Raw genomic sequence first — 22,312 nt, 5'->3', positions numbered from 1 at the left:
CATACCAAATACAACCACTACATGATTTCAGAGAAGAGAGAGGCTGCTGAGGACTGGAGTCATTAAGGAAAGCTACATAAACAAGGCAGGGATTGAGTTAGACCTTGGAGAATAAAAGAGGGGAAGGGAAGGAAATCACAGTCTGGAAGGGGAAGGCTGGAGAGTACAAATGAACAGTCATCAAGATAAGAATAGATAGTTTGAGACTTAAAATGAAGGAAGCAGTCATCAGACTTGGAAAAATAGAGATGATGACAGAAACATATAGAATAAGGAAGTAGCTAAGTATGTGCATTTTGTATGATAATCATTTCATACCTAAACTCCTTGGTGAAAAAAAAAAGTAACTTTGAAACTTATATACATTGTATATGTTGCAAACTTGGGCAAAATAGGTGGGATGTCAGAGGACCAGGAGGCTGCATTCCCAGAGGCTAGCGAGTAGCAGGCACACATGCCTAACTGGGAGGGAGCTGATGTACCACTCGAAGGGGCTGCACAGGTAGAGTGAGGGCCTGCGTAAGTCTTTTGACAAAGGATGCTGTGTGGAAAGGGTTTACGATTGCAACATAGATTTGACTTTCCCCAAATTTTACGTGACCTGATGCACTTTTGTAGCTATTCATTGATTATATCAATTTTCATTTATCTTATATATTTAAGGATACAGAAGGGTCAAGGCTGTATGTACACCTGTTCTGCAAACCAGAACCAGATACTTAAAGACAAAGTTTGAAATTTTGCTTTTCAGATTCACACATCAATAAAATCAAGGATAAGGATAAGAGACCAAAGGAGAAGCCATAATTGACAGATATTTAAAAATAAATGGGGATCCTTCTTTTCTAACCATGTCTAGAAATGGATGTAAGAAATCTTTATTAACGTTAATCATAGCAATGTAGATAAACCATCTGTATATTGTGTTTGTGTGTGAGAGTATGTAGAACAGAATAAGCAAAAAATTTTGTTAAAGCTTTTAAGAAATACTTTGAAAGTTACTTACATGGACCCTTTAAAACTCCCATTCATTAATGGAATACTGATTAAATAAAAAATTAACTCTTGAGAATGTCTCCTAGGTAAAGTATATCTATGCATGGATCTACTACTAGGATGCTTTAACGAATGTTAATTATAGCCTTTTGATGTCTGTACTGCGTGGCTCTAAAAAGCTAATAAGACCTGCACTACATCATAGTTAATAGAAGTGTGGTGCTTGTTGCTTAGGCAACAGGATGAATAAATGCAGGTCAGAATGTGCTTCAAGAAAAACAAAAGCTAGACTATGATACCGAGTAGAGACTGAGCTGATCTAACGGATTTTTCCCTACATTAATGAAATCTGTTTCTTAAAATGGCCTGAGCATATCAGTGTACTTTAACTAAGTTCATAATGAAAGAAATTAGATTATGGAGATTGAGAAATAATTTTTATAAAGGCAGAAATTGATTTTTTATGATAGTAGTAGCAAATAAATGATTGATAGCAGCATTTAAAGCAATAATTGATGACAACCATTTTATGATTTGCTTCCTTTTCATAATTAACTAATTCCTCTAAATGATAATTCAAAGCTTTTAAAATTGATTCTGTCCCATGAAGAAAGTATTTGACTGACTTTTCTGAATTAACCATGTTTTCTTAATTTCTGGAAAATTTTACACAATCCTGGGAATACTTAGAATTGAAAAAAATAAAGACAATAATCTATGGAGGAGATCAGACCTTGGTTTTGTTATGTAGGTACAGGGTTTTTGCCTTCCAGATGCATTTTGGAGTGCTCATACATATTTCATTCATGAATGTTTTTACGATCTCCAAATGCTTATTTGAAACCTGTTTGATTAACCTTTCAGTTCCAGGCTTTCAAAGGGGGATTATATTTGCTGAAAAGTGTTTAAAATTCAGGGGAAAATTATGCTGAATTAAAATCTTTCAAAGCAGCCAAATATTCCAGAGAACCCAAAAACCTACCTCACTTCTCATGGGACCAGAATAAATTTGGACGAGAGTTTGAGGAGTAGGAATGAGAAAGTCTTATCTCAAGTAGAGAGAGGGAGAAAGCATACTTGTCAAAATGTGCAGTAAACATAAGTAATGATGCAAAGATTTTTATTCTGTTTGATAGTCCCTCTAGTTCTTGGTGTCATCTGTGTAGTGTCCTAAATCTGGTCAGTATCCTAAGACTCTCAGAACAATTGAAAAAATTTCACTTTTTCCCCCCTATTTTAATACCCACAATATCGTTCCTGTCTAATTAGTGTTGGTATTCTTAAACATGAGAAAAATGCAGTAGCTACACATCTCATTGCAAAAAAAAAAAATAGGTTCATAAGGAGTTCATTGTATACAATTACCTAGAGCTCATATGTTTTGATGCATTTAGTAGCTTTTTATAAAAAGCTCATGGGGCATACACCTTTTTTGGAGAAGAGGCAGAAGTTGAACAATTTGAATGATTTTCAAATCTGTAATAATAGTCAAGTCAGGCTTGGAGAAAAAGAATCTCCAATGGAGATAAAAAGACATAACTAGCTCTCCGTGTTTTGTTATCAGTTCTGGTGTTAATAAGCCTCAGGTGTCGGCTCCAGCAATTTATTTAGAAATAGCTATTCATTAGTCCTACATTTGCGTGCTACATGCCTATGTTATGAAGCTCTCTCTCTCTGAATTTAGGGATAGGCAATATGTGTGATGGGACCTTAAAAGCAAGGTAAGGTAATAAGGACGGTGACGTAGCTTAACAAGGGAAAGTGATGAGCACTGAGGGAGGCGTGTGAATGATTAGAAAGCTGGATCGCCCGTCTGCACCTCTCCCTCTCCTCCTTCCTCACCTCTATTCACCACCGTGAGAAGTTCGCACACACCGCACCGGGTTTAGACTGCATGCAGACCAGTATTCAGAAGTACATGCATGTGCTCAGCCCATTAGCCTCTCCTGAATATTGACAGCTAACTGATGCAAGTGTTTGTTTTTCCCTAAAGTAACAAACAATCACTTCCATGCTCCTCAGTCAGCACGTGTAAGTAAGTGAATGCTTTCCAGAATGGACCGTCTGAAACAGTTTGCTAAGGAACTAAAGGTCGTTCCATAACACAACTTAAACAATGATCAGGAAACAAATGATCTTCACACTGTAAACATAACACGTTGTCCACTGAATCCCTAACTGCTGATGCTCACACGAAATCCTATGTCTTTAGGCACCCAGAATCCACTGAAGAGGGGCTGATCGACCCCGGGGAATTCAGAAACTACAAATTTATAAAAATCACACAAAGAATGGAAGGGAGGACACAAATGTTCATCTCCTCTCGCTGCCTATAAATAGTCCTGTCACCGGTTCATTCATATCAGACACACGCACATGGACGCCTCTCGATCTCATTTCTCAGCAAGTGTCTCTATGTACACAGTAAGTTCAGCCCTGAGGGCATCCCCTTTCCCGATGCCGCTACAGATATAAAACTGACCGGTTTTGGTGCAAATCGGGCTGCTTCTGAGCCATGTCAGACACATGAGAAGCAAAGACAGACAAAAGGCAGCTCTGTGGGCACAGAGAGCGTCTTACCATAAACTGCACATTGTCAAATCCATTAGCCATCAGGTGGTTCTCGTACTGAGGTAGCCCAATGCTTTCCAACCATTGTCCCACTGTTTGAACGGGGCATCTGGGTCCTGTAAGAGGATGAAGAGGGAAGCGTTTAAGCAGGGAGTAGCCGTCCACGGGGTAATAGCGGTAGTCCTGGGCTGAGAGGTGGCATTGCCACATCATGCTCCTGGGAAAGTTGCTATCAAAGGAGCCCGCCAGCTTGACAGATTAGCGTTCCCGGCGCGCGAGAGAGCAAAGTCAGAAGTAACACATAGTTTGCCAGGCAGGCTGTGGAGTCTGACTTGATCCTAGCTCCACATTTCTCACATATTAATCTTTACTACCGACCAGGACGTCATACAGCCCCCAGAACCAGGCAGCGGTAGAAGGCATAGCAAGCTGTCGGCCGAGGCTGGTCTGCGTGCTATGTGATTGTTGGAGTACTCCACAATGAGCAGTGCACGGCCAGCAGCCAGAATTCTCTTTATCAAGTACTCCTACACTCATCAGTATGCAGCTCCATGCTCCCTGCTCCCCCTCGCTCGCTCCCCTTCATTACCCAGCCCAGGCTACACCTCGCATTTTCAATAATAGCCATCAGATAAGGCAGATTTTTTTTTTTTGTCTGCAAGCTGTAAGCTGCTTCCTCCTACACACCCATCCAAGCGTCAATCTTGAATGATGAGAGCAGTCAAAACAAATGCAGAAAATAGCAAGATTCAAAAGCAAACCAAAGCGCTTAAATCTGAATTGCATCTTCATACCGGTTATACATTACAGAGCTATTTGTTGTGGAATTTTACGCTTCAAAAGACACCAGGAAATGCAAAGCTTTAACCATAGCTGTTAGCAGAGCTCACGACAGGTTCCCTTTCTCCTTTTCTTCCCTTCCCTTTCTTCTTCTTAAAATGCAGCCGAGATAAATGTTTCTGATCTAAAGCTTTACAATGTGTGGAGAATCATTATTCTCTTTCTTTCACAGGCTATATATATAAAGGAACATCTCTGAGATTCCTTTTTCATTTTGAATTACTGTAACATACAGAAACTGCATCGCAATCTCGAAGTCAAGATAATTCGTTTCTTGTTTGCATGGCTCCTTCTAAACAAAAATATTATTTGGCATAAGAAATCCTTTTCCCCTCTGATAATTTATAACCCGGTCTACCAGGGTTATCATCCTAAATGTGCTGTAAAGGTAACATTACTGGGTAGAATTGTTTAATAAAGAAGAGGAGCCCTCACCAAAAATAATTCAAGAATAACAGATGTAAATGTGTGAGTTTTACTGAATGGCAGACAGATTGAGTAATTTATTTAATAATTGAGAGAAACGAGAGATTAATAATAGAACCCAGAGGACTAGATCATCAGAAAGAACAGACTCTTACTTAAGACTGGGAAAGAACTCGCAGAAAGGCAGGTCTCACCTCCCCCTTACCACAAGAACCCCTTGTCACAGTGTTCCTGGGAGACCATCATCTAATTTATGCTTGAATACTGCCTGTAACGGAGCCCTCACTACTTATCAAGAGGACTCCATTTATTAGAAAGCTATTTTACTTCCTACCTGACTCTACCCACTGGCTCCAGCTCTGCCTTTGGAGTCCCCACAGATTGGGAACAGTGTGTTTTAAAAATTAAAGATAACTCTCCCCTCCCCTTCCCCCACCCAGAACAGTGCTCGGCACATAGTAGGTGCTCAATAAATATTTACGGAATAAATGAAATATCATTTTCCTTCTTTCCCAAACTTTATCTTTCTCTGTTTCCTTTATCTTTTTAAGAACATTGTCAACCTCCCTGACACACAGACATTAAACCTCAAAGCACCTAGCACACTTTCTCTTTCGCTGCGGACACCAGTCCCCAAGTTCCCACCATCCCTCACCACAGTGTCTCTGGCCTCTGCTCCCTTGATTCTTTTTCCTGTCTCACGTGTATGGAACTTTTATTGACTTTAATTCTGTGATCTTAGTTCAGGCCACCTGACCCATGCAACAGTGGCTTCTACATGGGTCTTTCTACCTCTAATATTTTAAAAATCTATTTTATGTGTGAGTGTCAGAATAAGTTCTCTAAGATACTGTTTTGATAATTACTTCCTTTCCCAAAACTCTTCCTAGGTTTTCAGTTGGCTTCAAAATAAACTCTCAACTTCTTTGATAATATTTTGGGGCATCTTTATGATCGATGACAAATAAACCACCTTGATTTCCCTTTCCCCGGGGTTCCAGTCAGGTGGGATTACTGGCTGGTCTCTGAAGGCAGCCTATAACAGACTTCAGTTGGTTTTATTCTGTTCCCACATTTCTGTCCCTTCATTGGTTTTGAATCAGATGACACTTCCCTTGTGAAATCTTTTCTAATCCCCTAACAGGAATGAATCTCTTCCTTATCTGCCTTAAGTGGCATTTTTAGGCTCTTTATTAGAATAACTATTTTCTGTCTAACATTATAGCTATTAGCATACAAGACTTATTTCTTGAATGTAGGAATGTTCTTCCTAATATTGCACGTAGTAAGGAAGCAGTATGCATCTGCTAAACCAAATAATGTAACTCTCATTTCACATAAAATCCTCCTAGTTTTGATTTAAAATTCTATTTTCATTTTGAAATCTTTTCCAAGTATCTGAATTCTTTATAAAAGAAGATAGTTGGGTTTCTAAATAGAATTTTCAGGTGAATTTTTATCATCCTCATCCTCTCTTTTACTCTATTAGAATTTATCCCTGATTGCTTCTAGACCTTTCAAGAAAGTCAAAAAGTTTGTAGCATTCTAGAAATAAATTTTAAGAGATTCTGGTTGCTCAACATTAATTGTATGAGAACTTAAAAACAAAACACTCTTTGTCCTTGGACAGCTCTAAAGCTGGTATGAGGTGGAGTAAAATTGAGTATTAATTGCCATCTTTCCTAGGGTCACAACCATATTGTTCCTCCTGATTATTTAAACTTAGTAGGTCAATAAGCTACACAAAAAGTGAGAAAACACTGCAATACTGTTTTGGCTTGGTAAGACATATGCTGACTGACCAGGTTCTCAAATCCAATCTCGTCTCTCTTTTTTAAAAAGTATTTTTGATTTCAGAGAGGAAGGGAAAGGAGGAGAGAGGCAGAAACATCAATGATGAGAGAGAATCATTGATCGGCTGCCTCTGATCTGCTGCCTACTGGGGATTGAGCCCTCAACCCAGGCATATGCCCTTGACTGGAATTGAACCCGGGACCCTTCAGTCTGCAGACCAACACTCTATCCACTGAACCAAACCAGCTAGGGCTCTCATCTCTTAAGATGTGTGCCAGGGCTAAAATACAGGGAAGAATGCCACATACATTACAGGCATTAAATCATCTTTGTTAAAGGAATGAGTGACAGTAGAAATGATTTTCATGGTATTTTCATGAAAAGAAAATAGAAAGTCTATCTATCTATCTATCTATCTATCTATCTATCTATCTATCGAGGTGGGTTTTTTTCCACGGGCCAGACTGTTATATAAACACAGTCTTCGAAAATTATTATACAGACCGATTGAATTTTATTCTTTTAACTGTTCAATCATTCAATTTCTACTCAGTGATTCTCATATGTTGGTAAAAGATTATAATGCAGGAGGGAAGTGAGTTAGGAGAGAATAAAGGAGGGAGGTAGGGAGGGAAGGAGGGAGGGAAGGAGGAAGGGAGAGAAGAAAGGACCTTGAGGCAAACCTCTAAAAGAACCCTGGTCTGGTTCTGAAGATCATTTTTTAAATAGTGTCTAAGTATATTTCTCACTTTACTTGAAACACTTTCTTGGAGTCTTAAAATTCTTAAAGCCTATCAATGCATTATTGGGCAGATTCCTTTATTCAACTAGAACTTCTCCAAGTCCCAAAAGTGAGATAAGAGGAGGGAAAGGAGAAAAACTAACAGTTATTCTGTGCTACTCTGGCCTGAGCAGCATGGCATGGATTATGATCCCCACTTATAGATAAGGGAATTGAAGCTCAGGGTGTGTGATGAAGCCAGTCTTTCTTTGACACAGTCTTTTAAAACATAATCCTGGGGGTTCCACTTCCAGAATGGCAATGTAAAGACACTTCATGGACCCTATCCCAAGCCAAACAAACACAACCGTATATATACTAGTATGTGTGTGTGTGTGTGTGTGTGTATATATATATATATATACCATTTGCAGTGGTTCTCATCCTTCTGGCCCTTTAAATACAGTTCCTCACGTTGTGACCCAACCATAAAATTATTTTCGTTGCAACTTCATAACTGTAATGTTGCTACTGTTATGAATCGTAACGTAAATATCTGATATGCAGGATGGTCTTAGGCGACCCCTGTGAAAGGGTCATTCGATCGCCAAAGGGGTTGTGACCCACAGGTTGAGAACCGCTGATTTAGAGTCTCTGGAAATTGTTTCAAAAACATACAGAAGATGAAGAAATATTTCTTTAAGAAAATGTACGAAAACATGTAAGAACAGAGAGAATCTAGGGCTCTGGGGCCATGACATGTTCCCTCCCTCCCTTTTCTCCCTAGCTCAGCTGGAAAGAAACTGCACTCTAGGTGGGTGTGCCCCAGAGGATGGGACTCTGCTTCTCCCCAGCTCCCAGCTCCCATCATGGGATATAGTAACTTACCTAAAGGAGCAGGCCAGTAACATTTCTGATTCCTTCTAACTCCAAGGTGCAGAGGTTAAATTTCTGGTGGGTATGTGGCTGAGATGTCAGGGGTTCCCTTTGTCCATCCAGCCCCCATTCATAAACCAGAGGCTCTATCCCACTGTGGCCAGCTAGGAACAGTGAGGCCCTTGCGGCCCTCATCCAACTTAACTATAGGGATGAGGGTCTGTGCCCAGAAAGCAAGCTGAGAAGATGATTAGACCAGGGATGAGGCTACCATCCCTGCACAGTGGTTCAAAGTCCTTGCCAAAAGGGAGAGTCAGTTCTTAAGTACAGAGAGCTCTAAAGCTCTATCCCAAGAAACAGATTTTATTTGAAACTAGAGGCCTGGTGCACAAAATTCATGCATGGGGGTTGAGGGGGTCCCTCAGTCCAGCCTGTACCTTCTCCAATCCGGGACCCCTTGGGGGATGTCCGACTGCCGGTAGGGCCTAAACCGGCAGTCGGACATCCCTCTCACAATCCTGGACCATTGGTTCCTAATTGCTCACCTGCCTGCCTGCCTGATCACCCCTAACTGCCCCCCGGCCCCCGCTGGCCTGGTTGCCCCTAACTGCCCCCTGCTGCCAGCCTGGTTGCCCCCAACTGCCTCCTCCCTGCCAGCCTGGTCATTCCTAACTGCCCCCCCCTGCCGGCCTGGTCACCCCTGATGGCCCCTCCGCCGGCCTGGTCACCCTACGCAGCCTGCTTGTTCAGTCATTTGGTTGACCCTCACTAACGCCTGGTCGTCACATGCAGCCTGCTGTTCAGTCATTTGGTTGTCCCTCACTAACCCCCTGCTGGCCTTGTCGCCCCATGAAGCCTGCTTGTTCAGTCATTTGGTCATCCCTCACTAACCCCCTGCCAGCCTGGTCGTAGGCAGCCATCTTCTGAGGGCATGAGGGTTAATTTGCATACCACCTCTTTATTATATAGGATAGTGTCTGAGAAAGTTCAAGCCTAAGTGGGGTATGAAAAACAAAAGAGATTTTTTATGATAAGCAAATAAAAGGAGGCTAGTAGCTCCATTAGGACAAGCTAAGTGGTAGGCCATTTACTAGCATATGAAATATCCAGAATAGGCAAATCTATAGGAACAGAATGTAGATTAGTGGTTGCCTAGGGGTAGGGAGAGAGGCTTGGGGGTAAACAGTGAGTGATTGTTAATAGATACGGGCTTTCCTTTTTCTGGTGACAAAAATGTTTTAAAATTGTGATGACAGTTGCACAACTCTGTGGATATACTAAAAACCACTGAATTTATATGCCTCAAATGGATGAATTGAATGATATATAAATTATCTCTCAATACAATTATTAAATAGTAATAAAATAAAAATAATTCTTAAATTTTCTTTAAATTCATATGAAAAAATACATACTACTACATATGTGTACATTGTTGTTATTTATATGTATATTGGTGTTTTTAGTGCTCTTTTTTTCTTTTTCATTTTTTTTTTTTTTGGTTTACTTCCTCCTCCATACTATCTGTATCATCCATCCTCTCTTCAAGGTGATTCAGGTTAACAAACTAGTACCTTCCATGCACATTTTCCCATTGCCAAATCTCTTTCTCAAACACACACAGATATGTATAAATATATATGCATGTGTGTATGATATGTATATCTGGGGGTACTTTTGGAAGTTGTTCTTAAAAAACGGAATCATATCACACTTTTCTGAACCTTACTTTTCTCATTCAACAAAGCCTATGGAAATTCAACCAAGTAAATGACAAACTATGACTTATTCTTTGAAATAACTGTATAATAATCCACAATATTGACTAATATTTTATTCACTATATGCTATTCATTATTCTATCTCCAGGCCTTCATTTTCTTTTTAAAAACTTTTTATTTTGAGCTAATTGTAGATTCCTATGCAGTTATAAGAAATAATAGTAGAGAAATTCTGTATAGACTTTACCCAGTTTTCCCCAATGGTAACGTCTACCTACAGTATGTTATCACAGTCAGGTAATTGGCATAGATAAAATCCATTGATCTTATTCAGATTTCACCAGTTTCACATGTGCTCATTTGTGTGTGTGTATGTGTGTGTGTGTGTGTGTGTGTGTGTGTGTGTACGTATGTGTTTAGTCCTTTGCAATTTTATCACCTGTGGACTGTGTAACCATCACCATGGTCAAGATAAAGATAGTACCATCACAAGAATCCTCTTGGGATTCTTTTATAGCCATGGCCATCTCCCCCTCTCTCTAACTAGCAACTACTAATCTGTTCTCCACCTCTATCATTTTGTCATTTCAAGAATGTTAGCTGCATGGAATCATACAGTATGTAAATTTTGGGATGGGTTTTTCTCATTCAGCATAATTCTCTTGAAATCCATGTAACTTATTCCATGTATCAATAGCTCATTTCTTTTTATTGCTGAGTAGTATTTCATGGTATGGATGTACAACAGTTTGATTAATGATTCACCCATTGAAAGACATTTGGGTTGTTTCCAGGTTTTAGCTATTATGAATAAAGCTGTTATGATCATTGGTGTACATGCTTTTCTGTGAACATACATTTCCATTTCTGTAGGATAAATGTCCAAGAGTGCTATTGCTGGGTCATACAGTAAATACACATTTCATTTTATAATTAATGGTCATATTATTTTCAGAGTGGTTGTAACATTTTACATTCCACCCAGCAATGCATGAGAGATAAAGTTTCTTCGCATCTTCACCAGACTTTGGTGTAACCACTATTTTAAAAGATTTTTTTTAGCTATTCAGATAGGTGTGTAGTAATATTTCATTGTGGTTTTAATTTGCATTTCCCTCATGGCTAATGATGTTGAACATATTTTTATGTGTTTATTGGCCATCTGTATATGCTTTTTGGTAAAATGTCTGTTCATTTCTTTTGCTTATTTTCTAATTGGGTTGTTTGGTTTTTGCATTGTTGAATTTTGAGGATTCTTTATGCATTCTAGATACATGGTATTTGTGGATTTTTGATTTGCAAATATTTGTTCCCTGTCTGTAGTCAGTCTTGATCCTCATCACAATTCCCTGCAGAGCTAACGTTTTTTATTTTGATAAAGTCAGTTTATCAATTTTTTTCTTTGATGATCGTGTTTTGGGTGTTTTCCCTGTTATTTTTAACTTTTAAAAATGATCATTTAAAAAAAGACACCTGTATTAAATAGCCTATAACTAATTATTTTAAAATATGGAATGTAAAAAATAAACTATAGTCTGGTGGTTTACATTTTAATGGACAAATACAATTTAGGGTGATGACAGTCATGCTTGATTTTAACCATTTCTTCTTATTTTATGTTTATATTTATTTAAAATTTTGTTTCCTTATTTTCCTTTTCTTCAATTTTGTTGTTCTGGTGACATTCTTAGTCATTACATTTTTTTCCTTTTGAACTTTGAGATTTTGTAATACTTCTCCACTCCATTCACAATCACTTTACTTTCCCTGCTCTAAAAAGCAGACATACTTTTCTAAAATTATTTGAAAATAATATACCAATTCTTTCCCCCTTCAAGACACTCTGTTTCCCTCCTATTCCAGTAAAATTAGACCTTCAGAATATTTTTTTTCCTCTATTCTCCCTTTCCTACAACCATGTGCTGTAATTTCCAAAATGTTTTTTCTTTACCATTCCGTCCTATTCCAAACCTATTCTTAGGTTTTGCTGATAAACATTTAGAAAATTTTATTCTAGTCTATTACTAGAATTTTACTTATTCCTTCTATTTAATTAACTCTTACTTAATATTTATGTTTAAGTCTCCCAATATGTTTATCTTATCTATTTGTATTTAATTATTATAAAGATTATTTGATCATTGTTGTTTTATTTCCTCATAACCTTCTCCATCTTGATATTTCTGTTTTTATTTGTGGTTTTGTTAAAAACGTTATCATATACTAAAAAACTATTTTGAACTGAGTGAAAATAAAAGCACAGCATGTAAAAATTTGTGAATGTAGCTAAAGTAGTATTTAAAGAGAAATTTACAGCATTAAGTATATATATTAGAAATACAGAAAATTTCAAATCAATAATTTTATTATCCAGCTTAAGAAATGAGAAAAACAAAAGGCCTAAAAGTAAGCAGAAATAAGAAAATAAAAGATAAATAAATGAAATAGGAAAAAGAAAAATCAATAGGAAAAAAATCAATGGCTGTTATTTGAGAGAATCTATAAAATTGATAAAGCACTAGTTAGGCTAAGCAGGATTGAAAAAAAAAGGAGAATAAATGATTTACCAGTATTAAAAATGGGAGAAGTGGTAGCCTACAGACTACAGATATTAAGAAGGAAAGTAAAGAATATTATGAGTAATTTTATACCAATAAATTCAATAAGTAAAATGGACAAATTTATTGAAAGACACAACTATCAAAGCTCACTCATGAAGAATTTTCTAATTAAATATCTATTAAAGTAATTGTATTTATACTTAGAAACTTTCACAACGAAAATTTAGCCCTCATTAATGACTTCAGTGTTGAATTCTAGCAAACATATAAGGAAGAAATAATACCAATGTTACATAAATTCTTCCAGAAAATTAAAAAGAATAACTTTCTAATTCAAGACATGAAGTCAGCGTTACTCTGATATCAAAATCAGACAAAGACATTATGAGAAAAGAAAACTATAGACCAATGTTTGTCATGCATGTAAGGTTTAAAAATTCTAGTTAATGGGTGGAGGATACTTCTTTTTATAATTTACTAGAGGCCCAGTGCACGATTTCATGCACAGGTGGGGTCCCTCCACCTGGCTGGCGATCGGGCTTATTGGGGCTGTCTCATCCAGTCTCGATCGGGGCAGATGGGGGCCGGCTGGCTGGGGAGGGACCGCGGGAGGACTCCAGGGTGTGTCCAGCCCTCTCGCCCAGTCCCAACTGGCCAGACCCCAGCAGCAAGCTAACCTACCGGTCAGAGCGTCTGCCCCATGGTGGTCAGTGCGCATCATAGCGACTGGTCGAGTGGTTGACTGAATGGTCGACCAATAAGTCAGACACTTAGTATATTACGTTTTTATTATATAGGATTCATTTCTTTAGCATTGACTGATATTTTCAGCAAATACCTATAAAGTACCTCTTGTTCCACTCATTTTGTTAGGAGGTGGGGATATAGCTTTGGACATCCTTGCACATATGTAATTTATAGGCTAGTGGAGAAAACTGGTTTACCACCTAGAAAATGTCATTTGAGATTAGAGGAATTAAAACTTAAAATAATGACTTTCTATTGCAACCATACAGAGAGGAGAAGTGAGTTAGAGGAAACTGCTTAAGTGACTCCAGTTTCCATGAGCAGAAGAGAAACCTAATATACTGTTTCAACAGGTGCTACTAGATGAAATGGTTAACATGGGTAAACTGATTTGGCAAAGGTGGCAGTTATCAAATTGGTTAGGTGGGAAAATGGCATTAGGGAAGGGATAAAGACAAGCCACTGAAAAATAGTTTTTAAAAAAAAGAAACTGGCTAGTTCCTCAAAAATGTAATAAATACCTGTTTATCGTAGCTCCAAGGTAACTGACAAAAGACACATACTCTTCAATGAATGTGAGTCTTCCCAATGATTTAAACCCTATCTGAAGAAAGGGAGCTTGTGTTTATTGAGCATCTACTATGCCTCTGGCCTTTTAAATGTTACCTCATTATGTAAAACTAGAGGCCCGATGCATGAAATTTGTGCAAGAGTAGGCCTTCACAGCTGCCGCGGCTGCCTGGATCCGTCCCTCGCAGCCTCGGCATCTGACTCCATCCTGCGGCTGCAACCCTGGCTTCATCTGGAAGGACGTCCGGAAGGACATCTGGTCTAATTAGCATATTATGCTTTTATTATTATAGATAACAGAAAACATGCTTTTACTCTGGTCAGGTTCCAAAGGCTCTGCAGGCATTAGCTCATAATTACTTCCATGACAACCTTGTGAAGTATTACTGTTTCCTCTCTTTTCACAGGGGAGGATAATAAGATCCGTGGGGTGCATGAAGCCACCCAGTTAGACTAGAGCCCTGGTAGCTTGGTTCCCAAGAGAAGCTTTCAGCCACGACTCTACTGCACCTCTGTTCCCGGTGCACAGGGTGGGAAACAGGCCTTTTCGCAGGAGGGAGAATGTGCACCTGTCCACCTGCCAGCAGGCTTGCTTTCAAATCGTTTCCCAGTTTTTCTGTGTATTCTTCTTCCCACCCTTCATCTTACATTCATTATTCTTGGCTTCTAAAGAGCAAGGCAATGGGAAAAAGCAGGGGGAGTCATGAGAGGTGGGAGAAGGGTAAAACCTATCACTTGGATATTTCTATTCCACCCAACAAAGGGCTTTTCTGTGATTCTAAAAGACAGCCCCTTCCATTCCCACAGGTGCTCAGCCTCTCAGGTCTGCAATGCACGGATGCCTGGGCTGCATGACTCAGTGAGAGCTGGCATCGCATCGCATGATAGTAAAGAGCCCAGACCCTAGAGTCAGTCGGCAATAGGTTTGAATTTTGGCTACTCTCCACTCTGTATACGTATCTGTTGTTTTGATTCTATTGCATGGAGGGATAGAAAGAGTACCTTTCTGCTTGGGCAAGTTTCCGTGGCTTCATTCTTTGTCAGTAAAGTGAGGGTGACACCTCGCCCCACCTACCTTATGGTTCTGTGTGAAGCTAAAATGAAATAACACGTGTGGAAAAACCGCTATAACTTACAAAGTGCTGTTCAAATGCTTGAGGCACTCATTATCTTTACTGTCAGTAAAATATACACTCGTGTTGTTCATTCAGTCCTTGGATCGAAGGGACTGGCCCTGAGCCATCAGTGCTTTTCCTTGCCCAGTTTTCTTTGTTTCAAACAGACAAAAATGAATGGGGTGAGCAGTCTGGCCAAATAACAGAGGCGAGCTAATTGTACTGTGAAGTGATCAGAATCCCAAAACCAGTGATGTCATTGGGGGCTTTGTCTTATCTGATGCACCAATAACCAGGTCTTAGCACAAAGCAGTTTGGTCTCCCCATCCATCTAAGGGTGAAAAGAGAAGAAAGGGGCACCAATGGCAGGAAAGAATGGTTCCTATTCCCAGCTTCAAGATGGAAAAAAGGGACTATTGGTTATTTAGTCCAAGCTATTTAAATGAAAGACTGGTCATTTTTTAAGAGACTGGTAGAAGAGCTCACTGAAATTAAAAGGTAGGCCCATATTTTCGGAGAGAAATTGAATATTCAATTAGTAACAATAGGGATGGCCTCTCTGTGAGCCTCCTTTCCTCTCTTTTCAAGCCTGTAATACAGGTGTAGGAGTAGGAGTGAACACAGTTCGTTCCGGTAGAGTAGTGTAAGAAAGATCCTTACAATTCTATTTTTAACTAGAAAGTACCGGTATCTCGTTTTTCCAATCCTACAAGTCCTCTGAGCTGAGAAACACAAATGACATATCTGTTTTCCTTATGGAGAAAAGCTGACCATGAAAATTAGCAAGAAGAGAGAGACAAATGCAATGAAAAACATGCTTCTTCCCCTGATGAAAGGACAGCCATTTGGAAATACAGACAGAAATGCAAAGCTCAGGAGAAAGACAAGGAAAAGGGAAAGAGATGAGTCATTCCAGGAGCTGTGAAATGTTGTGGGTCAACAGAGTCCTGGATCACCAAGCCAAGATTTAAGGAGGAAAATGTTCCAAGATTATGCTTTGGTGTTTAAATGCTAAGGCAAATCAGGAGCTCAGATTCAATTTTCCCTAAGGCCTTGAATTTTATTTTGAACTAAATACTTTATGAAACACTTAAGAAATACCAGCCTTTACAAACCAGATCTGACAACTTATGCACTGGGGTATAGTCTAAAATAGAAAATGGAATTTAAGTCTAAAATGCTAAAATCTTCTGGAAAATATATATATATTATTTATTTAATCAGGGCATACCTGATTTAAAAAAAATAGTAATAATTCCACTGATTTAATTCTTATTTCTCCTTCTTTTTAGGCTTCTGGCAAATGTCTGAATCTTCTTTGAGAAGAAGCTGATTACAGCCATAAGTCACTGAGGCCTCCTGTGTGCCAGTCATCCTGTGAGGCCCACGGGGGAAGGGAGCCTGTCCTGCCCTCAAGGGTCTTATAGTCTCGTGGAGAGAAAACTACCAGGAGGAGGATGAATACTGTAATGGAGATGTATACAAAATACATAAAATGTAGATAAAAGGAAAGGACCTTTACTCTGGCTTAGGAAGAGAGCTTAAGAGAGTTTACAGAAGAGTTCATTTGATCTGTGGCTTAAAGATTCAGGAAGAGTTTGTGCAACAAATAAAAGGAAGATGGTTATAATGGTTAATTTTATGTGTCAACTTGACTGGGTTAAGGGATGCTCACAGGGCTGGTACCAGGATGATTTCTGGTGTGTCTGTGGGGTTGTTTCCAGAGGAGACTCACATTTGAACCTGTAGACTGAGTAAAGATCGCCCTCACAATGTGGGTGGGCATCATCCAATCTTCTGAGGGCCTATTAGAATGAAAAGTCACAGGAAGAGCCATTCACCGTCTCCTGCACTCCAACATTGGCACTTCTGGTTCTTGGCCTTCACACTAAGACCTGGACTTCCACAATTAGCATCTGAGACTCTCAGGCCTCTAGACTTGGACTGAATTATACCATCAGCTTCCCTGGTTCTCTGGCTTGCAGATGGCAGAGTGTAAAACTTCTCAGTCTCCATAATCCTGTGGGCCAATTCCTATAATAAATCTCCTCTTATGTTATCTATCTATATCCTATTGGTTACATGTCTCTGGAGAATCCTAATACAATGGTGTTCCAGGCAGAGGGAATAACATGAGGGAAAGGTATATTTGAGTAAAAAATGATTCAAATGATTACTGCCAGAATTCAATTATATGTGCATGTCTAAGGAGGGGAGTGCCACAGGGAATGGGGCAAGATATGTAGGCAGGAGACAGATAATCAAGAAACTTGTATGCCAAGTAAAACAGTATTTTTTTCCCCTCAGGAACAGAGAGATACAACCATAGTCTTGTGGCACAAACAATATCTGGGAGGATGTGAGAGAGAATAATTCAGGGAAGAAATTGGAAGTAGGGAGACACGGGAAGCCTGCAAGGTTCTCTCTCTTGTAAAGCAAATAGACTAAACGACACAACTAAATATTTTAAGGGATAGTCTCTCAGGAGAGGAAATTCCAAATATTCTCTGTCTCTTAGAACCTTCCAAAGTAAGCCCTGATTCAATGGCTGACTGAATTTCCCAAGAAACAAGTTAGCTAACTGTGCCTCAACTACAGAAAGTAGTAAGACATGGGGTTGATTCTCCCCATGGAGACTTCATCTAATTGGCTCAAACTTAGCTTGACAGTCATGGTAAATGAGCACTCTGGACAGAAGGGCATAAAAATTCCCAGTGCTCTGTGCATGTAATACAAAGTGGTAAAAAGGAAATGATTACACTATATTTTCCAAAAAGATGATTGCTGTGAACATCAAAAGAATTGATTACTCTGGAAAGTGCTTAGATTAGTACTTGGCATAAATCATGCACTGAGCAAATATTAGTGAAAAAAATAAAAGCATTTATTATAATAATACATATTAGTTATGATTAGCTATAATGGTACTTATTTATAACAAGCAATACATATAATAATGTTATTAATATTAATTGGCTCCTGCGCCATAAGCAAGTTTCGAAAGATCAACTTGCTGAGTCAGTCAAGCACTGTTTAAAATCCATGAAATTCATGATTTTGAAAGAACTCTGGGTCAGATTTATCGCCCATCACTCTAACAGATGCATTGTGATTAAGTATGAAAACAGGTAAGACACTGAATTCATTTCATCATCTTAGCCTGACAACTTTAACTGTTATGAAATCTCATGGGCACAATATATACCCACTGTAATGGAGACATGTTTACTTCCTTGAGAGAGTCAACTAGTAAATCTATGATTTCTATAAAACAGAAGCTCCTTCAGAATATTTTTTAACCTCAAGGTTAATGCTTATTTCCATTTTCTACTAAAAGCTTGAAAAGTCAGTGCTAAAGATTTGGCTTTGCTTGATTTTCTCAGTTACCATAAAATGTTTCTTTTGATAAAGTAGGATGAGTTTTGAGAGAATTTGAACTTCAAGCTTGCATGTAATCCTCCACGCAAGACAAACTCAGCAACTTAACAAACAGAAATTTTAATCTATTTCAGATAGAGGTGCTGGCTGAAAATTAGAATAGAAACCCAAAATATAAAAGAAACAGAGCTGGCTTAGAAATGTTGAATAAACAGACCAAAACAGCTTCATCCCATAATATAAACATATAATTAGGTAATTTAAAATAAGCATTGAGGTTCATAATGATTCAAAGTCATGGGGATAGAAAAAGAGTTTTCTCTTGTTTTCTAAAGAACTCAGACCCAAACCTGGTAATACATCATGAACAGTTGTTTCACCTCGCAACATCCATTCTTCTCTTCTGATAATGATCCAATTTTCTATTTTCCTTAGGGGGTTTGAACCCTTCACTCACTCACAGTTCCTGTGCTTTGGAAAGAGTGTCTTGCACCCCATCTTCAGGGATGGATATATAACTCAAATCTGACATACAAATCCTCCAGTAACTTGATTCTAACCAACAGAATACCTCACTATTGTGACTATGTCACTTCCAAGATCAGATTACAAAAGTTCAGACTTCTTCTTAGTAGGAGAAAACTGGTTGCTTTGATGAAGCACGTTGCTATGTTCAGTCCCATGTGAAGGAACTGAGGAAAACAACTGGCTAGAGAGGAAAAGAGGCCCTCAGTCCAACAGCCCAAAGGAACTGAATCCTGCCAAAGATCATGTGAGTGAGCCTTCAGATGAGCCCCGGCCCTGGCCAACACATAGACTGCAGCGTGGTGAGAAAGCCTGAAGCAAGAACCCAGTTAAACCATGCCCAGATTCCTGACCACAGAAACTGAGATTTTTTTTAAGTGTCTTTTAAGTTGCTATATTTAAGTTGTTATGTATTAATAAATACCTAATACTATTATTACTAATACACCTGGCAATCTATGTTCCCCTGGCCAGAGTATTTCTCTCATGATTGAGCATATGACCAAATTCAAGTCAATAAAAATTAGACTCAAAACAAAATAACTCTGTTAATCACCCTTCCCCCTGCCATACACACAGGGAACAATATTATGAAGACATAGGCTTGGTAGTGTTGGCAGTCTTACTCACACCACTTTGGAACCTGAGAGTAAAGCCAACATGGAGAATAAAGCAGAGAAATGGAAAGAGTCTGTGTCCTAATGACCTCTTTTGAGACCTCAGGATGAAGCAGCACTTGAAACTTAAAATTTCCTTGGATTTTTTGACATATCTATTTTATATTCTGCAAATATTAAAAAATATGTTTCATGTTTTAGAAAAATACCCTTTTGCTTGAGTCAATTTGATTTCTAAGATCCAAGATACTTCATAAAATAATTTCATTTCTTTCCTTGTTTTTGGCTTTGTAAACAATATGTTACTCTCTGTATAAAACAGTGATTCATTGTTGATATATCTAAGAAAATGGGTGGTGAATAAAGGAAATCTCTTCTTTAGTACCTCTAGATTCTAAGGTAAATTTTAAAAAATAAAATACTAAAGATCATCTCAGTAGTAACTAGGTAATATTAGAAAGAACAAAATTGATACTGCTTTGAATTCTATAATCACTATGTACTTTTGTTTTCAAATATAACAATTAAATTTCTTTTTTGTGTGCGCACAATTACATTTTTAATATCTTGCTTTCTACCATGTCCACAAAACATTTTGTTCTGTGTTGAATTCTTCCAGCAGTCAAAAAACATCTTTAAGTTCCTGTGTACATTTAGCAAAGTTTGCCCAGGTTCTACTATAGTTGAATATGTAAAAATATCCGACCTATATGATCAGATCCTAAAATTTTTACATAAATTGTACCTATGTTTTCATTATTAATAAGTATGTTTTGTTTAATGAATTTTCGTTTCTTTCATGAATATACTATAGTATTTTATCTTGACTTTCTATTTTCTTTTCTATTAGTTTTGACAAAAGTAGGGTTCCGCTGTGGGTTATATCAAACATGGTTTAATTGAAAATAACTTTGTACCCACAGTTCATCTATTGGATCACAGATAAGTAACTTAGGATCATCCTATCTAATAAAGAGGAAATATGCTAATTGACCCTCACACCATCACAAAGATGGCCCACAGCCAATAAGGAGGGAATATGCTAATTGACTGCCCATCCTCAAAGATGGCAGTGCCCACAGCCAATAAAGAGGGAATATGCAAATTGACTGCCATGCCCTCAAAGATGGCAGCGCCCACAGCCAAAAGTTGATGGCGTCCAGTCCCCTCAGCCCTGCCGGGGTGGCAGATGCATGGCAAGGCCGTGCGTGCCTGCCTCCAGAGACTCCCAGTCCCTTCAGCCTCCCAGCCGCCCAGGGCCGGCCTGAGGTGCAGGCAAGCCTCGGATGATGGCTGTCCAGCTGCTCAGGGCTGCCCAAGGCTCAGGTAATGGGCTGGCCGAGGCTTGCGCTCCTGGCAGTGGCAGCAGCAAAGGTGTGATAGGGCGTCGCCTTCCCCTGTTCCCCGGGTTGCCTCTCGTCCCTGAGGGCTCCTGGACTGTGAGAGGGGGCAGGCCGGGCTGAGGGACCCCCCCCCTCCAGTGCATGAATTTTCATGCACCGGGCCTCTAGTCTATGTAATAAAATAACATTAACAACAATAACATTTTTATAGTTTTAGATGTAGTTTAGGTAAAATAGAAGGAACAAACAATTTATTCTGTCAAGGCTAAGAGCTGGTTCAATTGTAGATCCAAAACCAGCTCTTCAACTCATTTTCAATCCTTTGAACTATCGATGACTAATATCATATCAAGATAATAAAAATAATGCTTTAGCATTACAAAGGAATACCGAATTTAAAGACAAGGTAGCAAAAAAGGTTAGTAATAATACAATAAACCTTAGGTTGTAGAACCACAGCAATCCTCTAAGTCAAATACACATTATGGATTAACTAACTATGATAATAAGAAATAGGTTTAGTGCAAAATATATGCTTACTCTCAATAGAGTTGTCTATTTTAGTGGTTCTCAACCTTCTGGCCTCTTAAATACAGTTCCTCATGTTGTGACCCAACCATAAAATTATTTTCGTTGCTACTTCATAACTGTAATGTTGCTACTGTTATGAATCGTAATGTAATTATCTGATATGCAGGATGGTCTTAGGCGACCCCTGTGAAAGGGTCCTTCGGCCGCCAAAGGGGTCACGACCCACAGGTTGAGAACTGCTGGTCTATTTTAACTTGACACATACTCAGGAATAGAATCCTGCAATCTCTTTCCTCCTATCCTAGATTACAATAGCATTTTGTGATTAGGGGCTGGGTTAGGGTCATGTATCAGCTTACCTAGCTATGAGTTCTAGCAACTTTTCTAAGTTTAAGAAGTAAAGAGTAAAGTCCTATGTAATCATGGACTTTAAAAACTTCTCTGTGAAACCAGGTCTTTATCTATAAAATTAGGAGAATCTGTATAATGAGAGTTTTTATCTTATAGGGTTGTTGGGAAATTAAATGAGATACTACTTAGAACAATGCTTGGCATATGATAAATCCACAATAGGTGTTAACTTCCATTATACTACTACATTACTACTATGACTATTGTTATTTATTATTAGCATTATCATCATTACATGGCTTTCAAGGGTCTCCATTATTTGGGCTTACTCTACCCCAAATTCATTCATATGCCCTTCCCTCCATGTAGGGTGTGGCTACAGGGTTAAGCCTCAGACTGACCTGTTGGCAAAGCCACAAATAAGTCCCAGCTTAGAGGGCACAGTCCTCTTAGCATAATTAGGTTTGACCTTATGACGCTCTCTAGATCTTATCTGGGAAGCTAATGGGCTGAGGTAGATGCAGCAAGTGCTGCCAAAACAAGTGAAACTCACAAGAACATTGTAACTATGGTGACCACTACCTTGTTTACCTCTGGCTATAAAATAAAGGCTCAGCTTGCCTCTGGAT

The 22,312-nt window shown here is 38.8% G+C and overlaps 1 protein-coding gene across 1 annotated transcript in view; it reads right to left on the bottom strand.

Annotated features, from left to right (window-relative positions):
• Positions 1-22,312, bottom strand: part of ANKS1B (ankyrin repeat and sterile alpha motif domain containing 1B) — an 822,202-nt gene that overhangs the window by 368,112 nt on the left and 431,778 nt on the right. Inside the window, exon 15 of the mRNA XM_005882370.2 lies at positions 3,577-3,683. Coding sequence (XP_005882432.1) covers positions 3,577-3,683 — 107 coding nt within the window. The remainder of the gene's footprint in view (positions 1-3,576; positions 3,684-22,312) is intronic.

Source organism: Myotis brandtii, unplaced genomic scaffold (genome assembly GCF_000412655.1).
Source record: "Myotis brandtii unplaced genomic scaffold, ASM41265v1 scaffold708, whole genome shotgun sequence".
Classification (NCBI taxonomy): Eukaryota; Metazoa; Chordata; class Mammalia; order Chiroptera; family Vespertilionidae; genus Myotis; species Myotis brandtii.
This window is presented reverse-complemented; position numbering and strand designations above follow the sequence as displayed.